Below are 18,758 nucleotides of genomic sequence, written 5' to 3' on the forward strand. Positions count from 1 at the left end.
TATGGAGGTGCGAGTTATCCATCACATTTTACAGTAAATTGACACTCTCTTATCCTCTATGAAGTTAATAAACCAAATGGCCAAGATTTTGCCATTGAATGGTGAAACAATGGTGTTCACCACTGGTCTGGTTGACTCTTAGGCATGGGATTGTCATTAGGGTGCTCTAATGCCCAGGTCATTAGGTAATTCAACAGACTAAGAGCCAATCACATTGAAGCATTCTCACAGACAGCAGCCATGAATAAAGCAATCTGCACTTCGGGGCATTCCAAAACATTTAAGTGAATGAATTATTTTGAAGTGTGGAATTCAGCAAGTTTCCACACACAACATGATGATGATGATATTTTAATTTCATTAGAAATTAGAAGTCATCAGAAATATTGCCACTGTTCTGCTCCAATCTTTTTGTGATCTTTTATGCACATTTGCAAGAGATGACAGGGTATCAGTTTAACATTTCATCCAAATTCAGCACGCTGAACATTTCAATGTTTCCTCACTGCTGTATTAGTTCGAATTTCTGTGCTCTGACTGACCCTACTCAACAGAAGAAAGTGTGCAACCTACTGAGCTGCAGTTTCCTTTAACCAGCGCACTGAACAAAAATGGGATTTCAAAGATTCAAAGTCCATTTATTATCATACTGCGTATACAGAATGCAACTGAGATTTGTCCTCTGACAGGCAGCCACAAAACAAAGAAACATCATGGAGCCTGTTCAATAAAGCGCCAATTACCCAACGTGCGATAAAAGAACAAATTGAGCAAATGGCAAAAAGCGAGCAAACAAGTAGCATATCAAACGTCAAACCAGGAGTCGAGGAATACTCAGCTTAGTTCAGTTCAGCTCACTGCAGGGCACAGGGGTATTCTTCGCCAAAACACCCAGTCTGTATCGATCACCCCAATCAAACCGCTCAAAAGCAGCAAAAAAAATTACGTTATTTTGAAAATGGCAGTTTATATGCACTAGATTAAGGGACTTACATAGAACACACTGTAGAATACTACAGTACAGACCCTTTGGCCCACAATGTGTGCTGACCTTTTAACCTATTAAGATCAATCTAATCCTTCCTCTGACCTAGCCCTCCATTTTTCTATCATTCATGTACCTGCTAAAGAATTTCTTAAATGCCCCTAATATATCTGCCTCTACCACCACCCCTGGCAGGGCATACCACACTGTTACCATTCTCTGTCAAAATAACTCACCCTTGACACCTTCTCTATACTTTTCTCCAAAACCTTAAAATTATGCCCACTTGTTTTAGTCATTTCCACTCCGGGAAAAATCTCTGGCTATCCATTCAATCTATGCCCCTTGTAATTTTGTACACCTCCATCAAGTCACCTCTCATCCTCCTTCACTCCAAAGAAAAAAGCCCTAGCTCTCTCTCAACCAGTTCTCATGAGACAAGCTTTCTAATCCTGGCAGCATCTTGGTAAATCCCCTCTGCACTATCACCAAAGTTTCTACATCCTTTTTTTATAATTTTTTAGAACTGAGCACAATTTTCTAAGTGTGGTCTAAACAGAATTCCATTGAACTGAAACATTACCTCACGACTCTTGTACTCAATCCCCAGTTAATGAAGCCCAACTCACTATACGACTTCTTAACCACCCGATCAACTTGCACAGCAACTTTGAGGAATCTATGGATATGATCCAAAGATCTCTCTGTTCCTTCACACTGTCAAGAATCATGCCATTACCCCTATATTCGACCTTCCAAAATGAATTACTTCACACTTCCAGAAGTCATTAAAAAGTACAGCTAAGAAACAGGCACTTTGGCCAATCTAATCTGTGCCAAATCATTTATCCTGCCAACTTACATTGGCCTGCACCCAAACCCCTACCATCCATGTTGGATTTTGGAGGGGGAGGAAGAGCAGCCAGATGTCTTGGTACATATTGATACCAACGACTTAGGAAGGAAAAGCAAAGAGGTCTTGAAAAGAGAATTTAGAGAGCAAGGTAGAAAGCTGAGTAGCAGGACTTCCCGGCTAGTGATTTCTGGATTGCTGCCTGTGCCACGTGCCAGTGGGGTTAGAAACAGGATGGTTTGATAGGATGTGTGGCTGAGAAGCTGGTGCGGGGGGCAGGGCTTCAGATTCTTGGATCATTGGGATCTCTTCTGGGAGGTATGACCTGTTCAGAAGTGATGGGTTGCACCTGAACCCGAGAGGAACCAATATTCTCATGCACAGGTTTGTTAGAGCTGTTGCGGAGAACTTAAACTAATTTAGTAGAGGGGTGGGAACTGGAGTGAAGGGACTCAGGATAGGACGGATGGTAAAAAAGCAAAGACAGCGTACAGTCAGACTGACAGGAAGGGCAAGCAGATGACAGGATAAAAATTGCAGCCAGCAGGGTGAGTAGGGATTCTGCATTAGGGATGCAGAATCAAACAGGGTAGCAAATACAGTACTCAAAGTGTTATATCACAATGCACAGAGTATAAGAAATAAGGTGGATGATCTTGTTGCATGATAACAGATTGTCAGGTATGATGTTGTGGCCATCACTGAATCGTGGCTGAAGGATGGTTGTAGTTGGGAGCTGAATGTCTAAGGTTACACATTGTATCGGAGGGATAGGAAGGTCGGTAGAGGGGGTGGTGTGGCTCTACTGGTAAAGAATGGCATCAAATCAGTAGAAAGATGTGACATAGAATTGGAAGATGCTGAATCCTTGTGGGCTGGGTGAAGAAATTGCAAGGGTGAAGAAATTGCAAGGGTAAAAGGATTTTGATGGCAGTTGTATACGTACATGCCTCCCAACAGTAGCTGGGGTGTGGACCACAGATTACAACAGGAAATACAAAAGGCGTTTCAAAAGGGCAATGTTATGACAGTCAAAGGAGATTACAACATACAGGTTGATTGGGAAAATCAGGTTGGAAATGGATCTCAAGAGAGTGAGTTTGTTGAATGCCTACGAGATGGCTTTTTAGAGCAGTTTGTCATTGAGCTACTAGGGGACCAGCTGTACTGGATTGGGTGTGCAATGAACCGGAGGCGATTAGGGAGCTTAAGGTGAAAGAACCCTTAGAAGACAGTAATCAGAATGTGATTGAATTCAGCTTGAAATTAGATAGGGAGAAAGTAAAGTCTGACGTAGCAGTATTTCAGTATTTGAGTAAAGGAAATTACAGTGGTAAGAGAGGGGAGTTGGCCAAAATAAATTGGAAGGAGAGGTTGGCAGGGATGACAGCAGAGCAACAATGGCATTAGTTTCTGGGAAAAATGAGGAAGGTGCAGGATAAATGTATTCCAAAAACAAAGAAATACTCCAATGGAAAAATTGTACAACCGTGGCTGACAAGGGAAGTCAAAGAATTGAATTGAATTCAATTCAATTGACTTTATTACTTATATTCTTGAAATACACGAGGAGTAAAAATCTTTACGTTACGTCGCCGTTCAAATGTGAAATGTGCAATTATAGTAATTTATAATAAATATTATGTACAACAGGATAGTCAATATAACATTGAAATACAGTTGCATCAGCATGAATTAAGCAGCCTGATGGCCTGGTGGAAGAAGCTGTCGCAGAGCCTGGTGATCCTGGCTTTTATGCTGCGGTACAGTTTCCCAGATGGTAGCAGCTGGAGTAGATTGTGGTTGGGGTGACTCAGGTCCCCAATGATCCTTTTTTCACACCTGTCTTTGTAAATGTCCTGAATCATGGGAAGTTCACAACTACTGATGTGCTGGGTTGTTCACACCACTCTCTGCACAGTCCTGCGATTGAGTTCCCATACCAGCCAGTGATTCGGCTAATCAAGGTGCTTTCAATTGTGCCCCTGTAGAAATTTCTTAGGATCTGGGGGCCCATACCGAAATTCTTCAACTGTCTGAGGTGAAAGAGGCGCCATTGTGCTCCTTCCACCACACAGCAGGCATGCACAGACCACGCGAGATCTTCGGCATTGTTTACGCTGAGGAACTTAAAGCCGCTCACCCTCTCAACCCCAGACCCACCAATGTCCATAGAGGCTAGCCTGTCTCCATTCCTCCTGTAGTCCACAACCAGCTCCTTTGTTTTTGCGACGTTGAGGGAGAGGTTGTTTTCTTGACACCACTGTGTCAGGGTGATGACCTCCACTCTGTAGGCTGCCTCATTATTATTTGAGATTAGGCCAATCAGTGCAGTGCCGCCAGCAAACTTAATCAGCAGATTGGAGCTGTGGGTGGCAACACAGTCATGGTGATACAGAGAGTAAAGGAGGGCGCTAAGCATAAAGCCAGTGTAAAAGCAAAAGAGAGGTGTTCAAAAAGCTAAAGGAACTAAGGGTAAATAAGTCACACGGACAAGATGAGCTGCACCCTAGGGTTCTGAAAGAGGTAGCAACAGAGACTGTGGAGGTATTAGTAATGATCTTTCAAAAATCATTAAATTCTGGCATGGTGCCAGAGGACTGGAAAGTTGCAAATTTCACTCTACCCTTTAAGAAAGGAGGAAGGCAGCAGAAAGGAAACTATAGACCAGTTAGCCTGACCCCAGTGGTTGGGAAGATGTTGGAGTGAGTTGTCAAAGATTGGGTAATGGAGCACTTGGTGACACAGGTTAAGATAGGACAAAGTCAGCATGGTTTCCTTAGGGGGAAATCTTGCCTGACAAACCTGTTGGAACTCTGTGAGGAGATTACACATGGGATAGATAAAGGGAATGCAGTGGCTGTTGTATACTTGGGCTTTCAGAAGGCCTTTGACAAGGTGCCATACATGAGGCTGCCTACCAAGTTAAAATATGATAGTATTACAGGAAAGTTGCTGGCATGGTTAGAGCATTGGCTGATTGGTAGGAGGCAGCGAGTGGGAATAAAAGAATCCTTTTCTGGTTGGCTGCCAGTGACTAGTGGTTTTACACAGAGGCTGGTGTTGGGACCACTTCTTTATATGCTGTATATCACTGAATTAGATGACGGAATAGATGGCTTTGTTGCCAAGTTTGCAGATGATATGAAGATTGGTGGAGGGGCAGGTAGTGTTGAGGAAACAGGTAGACTGCAGAAGGACTTAGACAGATTAGAAGGGGCAAGAGAGTGGCAAATGAAATACAATGTTGGAAAATGAATGGTCATGCACTTTGGTAGTAGAAATAAATGTGCAGATTATTTTCTAAATGGGGAGAAAAAACAAAAATCTGAGATGCAAAGGGATTTGGGAGTCCTTGTGCAGGACACCCTGAAGGTTAACTTGCAAGTTGAGTTGGTGGTGAGGAAGGCAAATGCAATGTTTGCATTCATTTCAAGAGGTCTAGAATCCAAAGCCAGGGATGTGATGCTGAGGCTTTATAAGGCACTGGTGAGGCCCCACCTTGAATATTGTGAATAGTTTTGGGCTCCTCATCTAAGAAAAGATGTGCTGGCATTGGAGAGGATTCAAAGGAGGTTCACAAGGACGACTCTGGGAATGAAATGGATATCATACGAGGAACGTTTGATAGCTCTGGGTCTGTAATCACTATAATTTGAAAGGATGAGGGGGGCTCTCATTGAAACCTTTCGAATGTTGAAAGACCTGGACTGAGCAAATGTGGAAAGGATGTTTCCGATGGTGGGGAGTCCTGGACAAGAGGGCACAGCCTCTGAATAGAGGGGCATGCATTTAAAACAGAGATGCAGAGAAACTTCTTTAGCCAGATGGTGGTGAATTTGTGGAATTTATTACCACAGGCAGCTGTGGAGACCAGGTCTTTGGTTGTGTTTAAGGCGGAGCTTCATATGTTCTTGATTGGACATGGCATCAAAGATTACAGGAAAAAGTCCAGGGAGTGGGGTTAAAGAAGGGAAAAAAAGGATCAGCTATGATTGAGTTGCAGAGCAGACTCAATGGGCCGAATGGCCCAATTCTGCTCACTTGTCTTATGGTATCTATCCAAACTTTTTTTAAACATTGAAATTGAGCTTATATGTATCACTTGCACTGGCAGCTCATTCCACACTCTCATGACTTCCTGAGTGAAGAAGTTTCCCCTCATGTTCCCCTTAAACATTTCACCTTTCACCCTTAATTCATGACCTTTAGTTCCAGCCTCACCCAACCTCAGTGGAAAAAGCCTGCTTACGTTTACCCTATCTATACCCTCATAATTTTGAAAACCTCTATCAAATCTCCTCTCAATCTTCTACATTTCAAGGAATAAAGTCCTAACCCATTCGACTTTTCCTTATAACTCAGGTCCTCCAGTCCCAGCAACATCTTGTAAATTTTCTCTGTTCTCGTTCAAACTTATTTACATCTTTCCTGTACGTAGGTGACCAAAACTGCACATAATACTCCAAATTAGGTCTCACCAGCATTTTATACAACTTCAACATAACATCCCATCTCCTGTACCCAATTCTTTGATTTATGAAGGGGCTTCTGCCAAGAGCTTTCCTTACAACCCTGTTTACCTATGCCACCACTTCCAATGAACTATGGACCTGTATTCCCAGATCAAGACTGAACTTCGTCTGCCACTTTTTAGCTCAGCTCTGCATCATGCCAATGTCCCATCACAACCTACAACAACCTTCCACAGTACAATATCCACAATTGCACCAACCTATGTGTCATCTGCAGACTTACGAACCCATCCTTCTATTTCCTTATACAAGTCATTAATAAAAGTCATCAAGAGCAGGGATCCCAGACAGACCCCTGTTGAACACCACTGGTCACCAACATCCAGGCAGAACAGGTACCTTCTACAACCACCCTCTGCCTCCTAAGGGCAAGCCAATTCAGAATCCATGCAGCCATGTTTCCCTAGATCCCACGTCTCCTGATATTCTGAATGAGCCTACCATGGGGAACCTTATCAACATCTTACAAAACTCCACATGCAACACTTTGACTGCCCTACTTTCAGCAATGTGCTTTGTCACATCCTCAAAGAATATAATCAGGCAAGTGAAGCATGACCTGAGGCATATGCTGACTATTCCTAATCATATTATGCTTCTCCAAATATTCGTAAATCTTGTTTCTAAGAATCCACTCCAATAAGTAATACTCACTGGTCAATAATTCCCAGGGTTATCCCTACTCCCTTTAGAGTGATAGAAAACTACAGCACAGAAACATGCCCTTCAGCCCATCTAATCCATGTCAAACCATTTCAACTGCCTACTCCTATCGACCTGCTCCCAGACCATAGCTCTCCATACCCCTCCTATCCATGTACTTATCTAAATTTTTCTTAGACATTGAAATCAAAATCACATCCACCACTTGCACTGGCAGCTTGTCCCACATTCTCACCACCCTATGAGTGAAGAAGGTTTCCCCTCATGTTCCCTGTAAACAATTGACTTTTCACCCTTAACCTATGACCTCTCGTTCTAGCCTCACCCAACCTCAGTGAAAAAGCATGCTTGCATTTACTGTATCCATACGCCTCATAATTGTGTTTACCTCTATCAAATCTCCCTTCACTCTTCTACACTCCAGGGAATAAAATCTTAACCTATTCAACCTTGGTCCTCAAGTCCCAGGAACATTCTTGTAAATTATCTCTGTACTCTTTCAACTTTATTTCCATCTTTTCTGTAGGTAGGTGATCAAAACAGCACACAATGCTCCACATTAGGCCTCATTGACATATTATGGAACTTCAACGTAACATCCCAATTCCTACATTCAGTACCTTGAGCTATGGAGGCCAATAAACCAAAAGCTTTCTTTACAACCCTATCAACCTGTGACACCTCTTCCAATGAATTATGGACCTGTGTTCCCAGATCCCATTGTTCTACCACACTTCTCAGTGTCCTACTGTTCACTGTGTAAAACTTACCCTGGATGGTCATTCCAAAGTGCAACACCTCACACATGTCTGCATTAAACTTCATCTGCCATTTTTCAGCCCATCTTTCCAGTTGGTCCAGATCCCGGTGCAAGCTTTAATAGTCTTCCTCGCTGTCCACTACAGTCCCATTCTTGGTGCCATATGCAAATTTGCTGATCCAGTTTACCACATTATCATCCAGATCGTTGCTATAGGTGACAAACAACAATGGATCCAGCACCAATCCCAGCAGCACCCCACTAGTCACAGGTCTCCACTCAGAGAGGCAACACTCAACTAACATTCCCTGGCTTCTCCCACAAAGCCAATGTCAATCCAATTTATTATTGCATCTTGGATGGCAAGCAACTGAACCTTCTTGACCAACCTCCCTTGAGGTACATGCTGAAGTCCATGTAGACAACATCCACTGTCTTGCATTCATCAACTTTCCTGGTAACATCCTTGAAAAACTCTATGGGATTAGTCGGACACAACCTACCACACAAAAAGCCGTGCTGACAATCCCCTATCAATCACTGTCTATCCAAATACAGTAATATATCCGGTCCTTTAACTTGCCCACCACCGATGTAGGCTCATTGGCCAATAAGATTTTGGTTTATTCTTAGAGCCTTTCTTAAGCAGCGGAACAACATTAGCTATTCCTGCAATTCTCCAGTGCCACACCTGTCACAAAGTATAAATTAAATATTTCTGCTAGGGCCACTACAATTTCTGCACTTGCTTCCCAAAGGGTCTGAGGGAACACCTTGTCAGGCCCTGGGGATTTGTCCACCCTGATTTGCCTCAAGACCTATGTTCCCTCTAAGCTGTGCGCGTGTGCACGTGCACGCACATTTTTCAACCAGCACACAAAGGGAATTAATGCGCGCACAAAAGGTTAGTTACCTAAAATAATGTAGTAATTAATAATCATACTTATTGAAAATAATCTTTTAGCTAAATGTTTCTGTTAACTAGTTAGTAGGTTTTTCAAATACCACAATGCACGTCACTAATTTACGTCACCTCACCTTTCCTGTTCCGGTTTGTACAGCTGCATCACGGCGGCAGCCATCTTTGGCAGACAGTGTCATATCATAAAGTTAAAGTTTTGCTAAGCCAACAACATGAAGAAAACGTCACAGTAGATACAAGTTCGCTGTTGACTTTTATAAATAGTCTTGTGTTCCTTTAGAAGAAAGGTTTCCTGAAGATGAGGTACAAGAATGGTCAGCTTTTGATTTCTCCGCAATTGCAGATTGTGACTTCACATTTGGCGATGAACAAGTTAATGCCTTATGTCTAAAATATCATGATTTTCTAGCTGAAAGTACTGTAATAGTTAGACAGTTCAATGATTTCAAATTTTCCATGCAAGAAAAAATTAAATCCAAACCGATTTCAAACTTTGCTCAAATGGTGGCATTTGTACTTCAAAATGAACAGTTTTGCGACCTTGCACAGTTGATGGACATTGGGGGATCCTTTCTTGTGTCTAGTGTGGACTGTGAGCGAGGTTTTAGCCTAATGAATCAACTCAAAAAACAAGCTGAGAAACCATGAATGTCATTTGGATACATTAATGAGAATCAAAAGCTATCAATTGGATGGAAGTTCTATTAGTCTAGATCGGGGTGTCAAACTACCGTGAAGGGTTCCAATCCGGCCTGCGGGATGATTTGGGGAGAAAAAGTATATTCACGACCATTTATTATGTATCTGTACGGCAGCCGCTCTGTCTCCCACCGCTGTCTGTGCTGCCTGCTACGCCAGCAGCTTGTTGTGTGTACTTAGAAAACAATTAACCACCCGCTGTGCATAAGCACCTACCACCCTGTACTGAAGACCACTAGGGCCCCACTTAACGTCGTCAGACACAGTATAAACACACACAGAGTACTCAGGTAAGTAACACCTGTACCAAGGCTGAGATTGTTTGCTGCTGTGGTTCAAAACGCTTTCCAAGAAAAGAAAAGTTGACATCGAAGGTCTGATATTCAACAATAATTGGCAAGATCGTTTTTTGTTCTGTGAGGTCAACGGCAAACCTGTGTGTCTGATATGTTCACAACAAATTGCTGTGGCAAAAGAGTACAATATCAAACGATACTGTGAGATGTCACACGGAGAAAAATATGACAAGTACGTAGGATGTCTCAGAACGCAAAAAGTAAACGAGCTTGAAGCAGCTCTGAGAAAACAGCAATCAGCGCTCACCAAAAGTCGAGAGTCTCATGATGGAGCTGTCAAGGCCAGCTATATTATTGCCAACAAAATAGCTGCTGCGTTGAAGCCACACTCAGAGGGGGAATTCATCAAAGCATGCATGCTGACGGCAGCTGAGCTGGTGTGCCCTGAGAAGAGACAGGCTTTTGGTAATATCAGCTTGTCAAGAAATACTGTGGCAGAGAGAATCAGGGACCTTGCATGAGATTTGAACAGTCAACTAAAAGACAAAGTGAAGTCACTTATTGGCTTCTCTATTGCAATTGATGAGAGCACGGACGTGACTGATGTAGCTCAATTGGGAATATTTATTCATGGTGTTGATGCATCTTTGACCGTCACCGAGGAGTTTGTGGAGATGGTGCCCATGACAAACACCACAACGGTGAACGACATTTTCTCCAGCCTCATCGAGGTCTTGGGCAGACTGGGGGTTGACTGGAGTCACGCCGTCAGCGTGGCAACAGATGGCGCACCATCCACGGTCGGCGAAAAAGGCAGGTGTTGTTGAGAAACTCAGAGAGAAAGTTCAGATAGAGAATCCAGAGCAGGAATTCTGGAATTTTCATTGTATTATACACCAAGAGGCGTTATGTAGCAGGAGCCTGAAAATGGACAATGTCATGGATGTACAAACATTTGTAGTAATCAAAATGGTTAATTTCATTAGAGCCAAGGGACTCAACCATTGGCAATTTGACACTCTTTTGTCCAAAAGTAATATTGGACACGGCCTACCCTACCACACTGAAGTCTGCTGGTTGAGCAGAGGAAAATATGACAAGTACACAGGACGACTCAGAACACAAAAGGTAAACGAGCTTGAAGCAGCTCTGATAAAACAGCAAACAGTGTTCACCAAAAGTCGAGAGACTCATGATGGAGCTGTCAAGGCCAACTATATTATTGCTCAAACGATTTTTTCAATTACGTGCGGAAATTGGACTATTCATGAACGAGAAAGGGAAGCCAGTGGCAGAGTTGGATGACCCAGATTGGCTTCACGATCTTGCATTTTTGGTGGGTATAACAGAGCACTTAAATGTGCTTAATATTAACATGCAAGACTGCAACAAATTTGTTACGGAATACTACAACAGCATTCGTGCCTTTCAAATTAAATTAGGCCTGTGGGAGATGCAGCTACCCCGGAGCAACCCAGCTCATTTCCCCTCTTTGCAGTCTGTGCGTGTCGCTCATGGGAATAATGACATGGACAGGTAAAAGGACAAAATATCACGGCTGAAAAGTGAGTTTCAGAATCATTCCCGAGTCTTCACTCAGCTCGAGAAGGAATTCTCACTACTTTGCTCGCCCTTTGCCATCAACGCAGCATCAGATGTGCCGGAGGAACTCCAAATGGAACTAATTGAAATTCAGTATAACTCGGCTTTGAAATATAAATTTGGGACTGTGGGTCTGGACTCATTCTATCAATACTTAGGACCGATGTACCCCAAGATGACAGACTTTGCCTCAAAGATCCTTTGCATGTTCGGGACAACATATCTCTGTGAGCAGGCATTCACCATAACGAACATTATCAAATACAAACTGCGCTCGCAGTTGACACACAGACATCTAAATGACATTATGAAAATCACAACTGCCCAGAAACTGGTCCTTGATGTTGACAGGCTGGTTAAAGCCAAGAGATGTCAGGTGTCTGGAAGAAGCAAGTGAAAAATGAGTGACACTGTTTGATGCACTGCGACATGTAAGCAAAATGCATTTTGAAATATTGAGTGTCATAGTATTGTGATTCATTCATTTACTGACTATTCTATTATTGTAAATGTGATCACTTCAATAAAAATTAGAGGCTAACTGTGTTCATTGTCTGAGTTTGATTGCTGGAAGCAGGCTAATAAAAATTAGGTGCAGTTGTGTAGCCTACATTTACAATTTGTTTCGTTAGGTCTACATTTGTGTCTGCTAATGTTCGATTTCAAATGGTTTATTAATGGAAAGGGTGTGGCTCCCAAAACAATCTTAGCCAAAATAGCATAGTTTTTTTCTCTCTCTCATCACAACTTTCTTGTAGCCTACGACTGTAAGTTAATACCAATCATAAAAATAATGCTTGCTAGACAATCTTCTTCATAAGAAATGAAATTCGTAAAGTGAATCATTTTGTAGTTATAGCAGAGACTGAGACACATGAGAGCAGGTTGAAAAAACGAAGGCAACGAAAGCTGTGGGAGCACGTGCGCATGCGTTTGTGCATGCACAACTGATCCTGCTCACATGAAGTCGCATTTTGCGCAATACGGCCCGTGACCTAAAATGAGTTTGACACCCCTGGTCTAGATAGAGTTTACAAAGAATGGGTAAATGCCAAAGACAGGAGAAAGAAAAAATAACTGAGTGACTTAAATATGTATGTTATTTTGTTATTCTGTGCAGTCTTATGTCTAATATTTTGTAAAACTACGTAAACTGTGTCATGTGTGTATTCAGTGCGCACATACTTTTGTCACAAGAAAAAGATTTGCACAACGTAAGATTTTTGCGCACACTGACTACTAAAAATTAGAGGGAATATTGCTCAAGACAGCAAACCACATCTTCCTCTGTCCATGACCTCAGTGCTGCTTTGCCTCACTTCTATAGACATTGTGTACCCATCTCTCGAGTAAATATAGATGTAAAAAATCGATTTAAGATCTCTCCCATCTCTTTTGGCTCCATGCATTGATTACCCTTCTGATCTTCCGGAGGACCAATTTTCCAATTTTGTCCCTTGCAATCCTTTTGCTCTTAATATATTTGCAGAATTCCTTAGGATTCTTTTCCACCTTGTCAGCTAGAGTGATCTCATGCCTTTTTAACCCTCCTGATTTCCTCCTTAAGTGTTCTCTTGCATTTTTTATGCTCAAGTACCTCATTTGCTCTTTCCTACCTATCCCTGCTATGCACCTCCTTTATCTCTTAACCAGGGCCTCAATATATCTCAAAAACTAAGGTTCCCTAAACCTGTTATCCTTGCCTTTTATTCTACTAGAACATACAAACACCGGTACTCTCAAAATTAATTTTTGAATGTCTCCCACTTACCAAGTATATTTTTGCAAGAAAAAAACTTGTCTCAATACACACTTGCCAGATCCTTTCTGATACCATCAAAAATAGCCTTTCCCCAATTTAGAATCTCAACCCAAGGACCAGACCTACCCTTTTCCATAATTACCTTGAAACTAATGGCATTATGATCACTAGATGCAAGTTGTCCCCCTACACAAACTCCTGTCACCTGCGCGGTCTAATTCCCTAATAGGAGAACAAGCATTGCACTCTCTCTCATTGGGACTACTGTGCATTTAATAAGGAAACTTCCTGAAATACAGTTGACAAACTCTTTCCCATCTACTCCTTTTACTGTATGGGAGACCCAGTCAATATGGGTAATGTTAAAACCACGTACAACACAACCTTATGTCTTTTTGCAACAGTCTGCAATCTCTGTACTAATTTGGTCCTCTAAATCCCGTGGACAGTTAAGTTGTCTATTATCAGTTCATCACATTAGCGGACACGGAGCACAAAATAGCACATGCAGAAATAATGAATACCTTAATTTCTTGACAGTTCACTTATTTCTGTATGTAACATTACAACAGCACACTCAACAAAGAGTACATAAGTACTAATTGCAATCTCTATATTTCTGCATTTAACAGTGCAAACCTCCCCTCCATCAGTCACCATCTTATTTCCCCTGTAATAACATGGGAGGCTTAGAGTAACAAAAGTATGTTTTATCCTGCATACTTGAATAATGATAACTCTACAGGATTTTGCAAACCCTTTCTCCACACTATTGATGGAGTATACACAACCAGCTCATCTATTCAAGGAATATCCACTGAAAAAGAATACTTCAAAGAATCTACAACTCTACCCCTACAAACATCTTGTTTCAAAAGTACAATCCATTGACTAATCTATTACTTACAAAACTGAGCTTGTATTTTTATGTAGTTTTCAACATTCTATTTCACTTCTTGGAATGAAGAATGGTGAGCTTTGCAATTATTGAATAATGAAAATGTGTTATATAAATATGTATTAGAAAAACAACACGCGTGGGAGCTTTAGCAAAGTCAGAAAAACGGACACGAAGTGCATTCTTATTAGATGATTGATAAAATTTCTGCTATAATGTATATTCATTATCACAAATGCAAAATCTGAATTGAATCATCATTAAATTATATTTTTTTATCATTAGCAGCAAAAATAGCAATTCCTTAAGAGAGCCATTTAGAAGTAAAATTGTAAGCTTGATGATAATGGCAAAATGTGTAAGATCACACTGGTGGAGATGAGTTGTAACTTCACAGTAGGGAAAAATAGCAAAATAGTTATAACATTGTTCTTAAAATCTGGGAAAAATCTTTATGGTGTTTTTTTTTCTTCTAAAAATAGTGTTCCCGTTGCAGAACAGTAAGTTTACATATGTGTTTTGATCCATTAATCAAGCAGTAATAATATGTCAGAGAATTTTGTTTCAACAGCACAAATAAAATCCATTGATTATCTATTTCTAGATATTAACTTCTATCATGTTGTCATCGTCAGATCTGTGGCATTATCAATATTTTTTAACGTTATCAAAATCTAAATTCCAGCATAATTATCATTACCAGAATGTCATGCCACTGTACACATCTAAATTCAAATATAACAGATAATAAATTACAATTTTATAGTTTAATCTATCCTGTTTTCAGCACAGCATTGGAGTGCATTTTAATAAGATGAATGTCGATAAACTGTCAAAATTAATATGATATTATTGATGCAATGAGAAAAATGGATCTAACCCATCAAAATGATTTAACGCAGGCATATATATTGCATCTCAAGAAAACTATTTCAACTAGGTATATTTTCATGTAACTACAGCATACTGTACATTCAGAAGCTTAGCAAAATTCCATAAATGTGCCCAAACCCTGCACATTGCAGCTAACATTAAAGAGAAACTGAATATATTTTAATTAACCCAATAAATTAGCTGTCTGCAGCAAGGTCAATAAAGAAAATTCAATATATTCAATGTAAGATGTTGTATTATGAAGCTATCTCACATTAGTGGGCATTTTCATTCGTGACTAATCCACTTTTCCAAATATGTGTGTCAGTGGTACCTGGTTATCAATTAATTTGCAGGATCAAGTTTTCTGTGCTGAAGCCTGAACATTTGGTGGTGATGACGTGGCATCAGAATCAGTTGATGCTCACCCCTTGCAGCACACTAAGATTTGTGAGGGTTTTCTTGATGCGAAGTGCTGTCAATCGTGCCGCTCCATTAGCAAACCAACATTCCCGCATGATTTTGGCAACCACCTGCAGCACCTTTCAATAAAATAATATTGCACATTTTTACTGCCATTTTAACAATCAACACCCACATAAGGGAGGAACATACATAGAAATTAGTAATAAATAAAATTCAAATTTTTGGTATAGCTTTATGTTATCTCACTCTGTAGTGGGAATATTATTAACCCACAAAAAATGCAGGTCTGATCTCACGTATTCTGCCTAATTCAAATCCTTAGAATATTTCAAAGGCAGAATTGTATCCTGTGCTCACAGGTCAGCTTCCCCTCAAATTGCAGAATTCAAACTCCCACTTTCTTTATGCTTGCCTAATCTTTGGCTTTGAGAGCATTTGCTTTGCAGAGGAAATAGGTGAATAATACATTAAACAAGACTTTATTTAAAACTGGTGCTTTATCTATCCTACCACATTAAAGAAGAATTGATGAACAATCCAATGACCTTTATTGAGTTCTGAGAATGACTACCATGAATAAAAGCAAAGTATAAACTTCGCTGATTAAGCCGATGAGAGTGTGTTGATGCTGCTGGCCATAATTCATGGGTTTTATAGAGTTTAAATGCACTTCTTATAATAATGCTTCAATGGACCATGATTTAAGCGCCAGGATGAATTGGAAAGATCGGGTACAGGGTTTATCAAGGCAGCAGGGCCCAGGCTTAATAAAGGCGGCGGGGCCCAGGCTTAATAAAGGCGGCGGGGCCCAGGCTTAATAAAGGCGGCGGGGCCCAGGCTTAATAAAGGCGGCGGGGCCCAGGCTTAATCAAGGCGGCGGGGCCCAGGCTTAATCAAGGCGGCGGGGCCCAGGCTTAATCAAGGCGGCGGGGCCCAGGCTCAATCAAGGTGGCAGGGCCCAGGCCCCAGAGTGCATCAAAGCAACTGAACCTGAGGTTTGAATGACGATGATTTAAACAGCAGGCCAGGTTGGAAAGGTCAGTGTGTTGGCACCCAAGGGGAGAGGTAGACCAGTTCAGCTCACAGTTCCACAATGTTTACTTGGCTCAGCGCTGAACTGTGAACAAACTCCCTTTGTAGACGCAAACAAGAGGAATTCTGCAGATGCTGGAAATTCAAGCAACACACATCAAAGTTGCTGGTGAACGCAGCAGGCCAGGCAGCATCTCTGGGAAGAGGTACAGTCGACGTTTCAGGCCGAGACCCTTCGTCAGGACCAACTGAAGGAACTTCCTGGACTTCCTTCAGTTAGCCCTGACGAAGGGTCTCGGCCTGAAACATCGACTGTACCTCTTCCCAGAGATGCTGCCTCGCCTGCTGCGTTCACCAGCAACTTTGATGTGTGTTGCTCCCTTTGTAGACTTCAGTTCAGAATGCTATTTGCTTGCATTTATTATTTACATGATTTGTTTTTTTTCTCTCTGCACATTGATGTTTGATGGCGTTATTTTAATGGTTTTCTTTTGGTTTCTTTGTTTCATGGCCTGCTGGGAGATGGATCTCAAAGCTGTATTAGCACATTGAACTGAACTTTGAATTCTCATGACAATTTGGGAAACATATTATGAAACCATACCTTCTTGATGAACTTAGCACATAACTGAATATGACACGTTAATATGTTCACAATAATGAAGTTAGCTACAAGCAGCATATTAGTGGACAAACTGTTAAAACAGTACCTCAGAACAATGCCACTGAGCTAGAACCCTTGGCCTTTGACTTTGTTCACAGACAACCTTTCTCATATCTTCTATAGAAGGGTCCAAAGGAACAAGGTCATAATAAGGCATCTGATATTCATTGCAGGCACCTATGGAAAATAGAAATTAATGTGTCACCTATGGCCAAATAAAACAATATTGATATTATTTTAAAGATCCATTCATATAATTAATAGAGCATATTCTATTGTCTATTCCATGAACTGACAAGTTCCACTGTACATTTAATCTAGTAGTAATCTAATACTTGATAGTTAAGGCAACACACACAGAATGCTGAAGGAACTTAGCAGGCCAAGCAGCATCTATGGAAAAGAGTGAATAGTCAATATTGATAGTCAATATCTACACCAGCCAATCATTTCTAACAAATCCAGAAATAAGCATACCTGTATTTCTTCCCCACGGTTTTCAACAAATAACAAATTAGTAAGAGGAAAATGAAGAGGAATGAAATTCTGTGATTTCAATCGTGTATTTCCATTTTTATTCCAATGGACAGAAAACATCGACGGGAATTCTCTTCAGGCCTCCAGTCAGCAGCGGTAATGGAGGGAAATGGATTAAATTTTAAAAATTAGAGATCCATTTAAAATTATTTATGAGTGACTTTAGTTCCAATCAGGTTAATAATAGTATTGTGAAATATGAATTCCTGGAATGTTTTACTGAACTTTTTTTGTTAGATCAGTTGACAAGCCAAGCAAGGAGCAACCTATCCCAGATTGGATACTGTGAAATATTTTATTTATTTATTGAGATACACTGTGGAATAGGCCCTTCCAGCCATGCCTCCAAAAAATCCCCCGATTTAATCCTAGCCTAATCACCGGATAATTTACAATGTCTAATAAAACTACCAACCAGTACGTCTTTGGACTGTGAGAGGAAACCCACTCAGGCAACGGGACAGCATGCAAACTCCTTACAGGCAGTGGTAGGAGTCGAACCCAGGTTGCTGGTACAACAAAGCGCTGTGCTAACCACTACATGACCGTGCTGCCCCACAGTACAAAATGAGAAGGGGTTAGTTAATCCGTGGTGGAGTGTACTTGAGGAAAGAATGTCTTCAGCATGACGCAATACTTCAATGAATATAAAATAATTTACTTATGCGGTAAATCTAAACGGAAACTAAACAAGACAGGAAGTACAACTGTATAAAGCTTTAGTGAGGCTGCAGAACAACTGTGTTATAACCAGTACACTATACAGTTATACCATAACCTCTATGTTTTTACATTTGATGCAACAACTAATAAAAGCTAATATATATATTTAAAAAAATCACCTTCTTACCACTTTATCTATCTGTGCATCCACCTTCAGGCAACATCCTTTCCAACAACAAAATCGCAAATCCTGCCCTATTACCTCTTTCACTACCATTCAGCACAGAAACAGTGTCTTTGTTCCATAATGTCAAAGCTGGCATTAAGTCACCAATCTTTAGAGTTGGAGAACTGTGTGTGTGTATATGTGTCGGAGGTAGGGAGAAACAGGGCTTTTCTTGATGTTGTTGCTTGGTACAGTACTGTGCAAAGGTCATAGGGCAAAAGTCAAGCAGGTTGGGAATGGCAAGGATAGGGTGTCACTGGAGGGGTGGGGGACAGTTGGCAGAGAAGGAATGCCGGGGTAGGGGCTGGGGCGGGGAGTGGCGGTGCAGGTGCAAACACACCCATCATCTGGACCCATCAAGG

The 18,758-nt window shown here is 41.1% G+C and overlaps 1 protein-coding gene across 1 annotated transcript in view; it reads right to left on the reverse strand.

Annotated features, from left to right (window-relative positions):
• Positions 1–15,261: 15,261 nt before the first annotated feature.
• The window catches only part of LOC134348795 (TGF-beta receptor type-1-like), an 84,696-nt gene continuing 81,199 nt past the window's right edge, over positions 15,262–18,758 (reverse strand). Inside the window, exons 7-8 of the mRNA XM_063052598.1 lie at positions 17,017–17,147; positions 15,262–15,390 (exon numbers count right to left, since the gene is read on the reverse strand). Of these exons, the coding sequence (XP_062908668.1) occupies positions 15,262–15,390; positions 17,017–17,147 (260 nt within the window). The remainder of the gene's footprint in view (positions 15,391–17,016; positions 17,148–18,758) is intronic.

The sequence above is a fragment of the Mobula hypostoma genome, chromosome 6 (genome assembly GCF_963921235.1).
Source record: "Mobula hypostoma chromosome 6, sMobHyp1.1, whole genome shotgun sequence".
NCBI classification, from domain to species: domain Eukaryota; kingdom Metazoa; phylum Chordata; class Chondrichthyes; order Myliobatiformes; family Myliobatidae; genus Mobula; species Mobula hypostoma.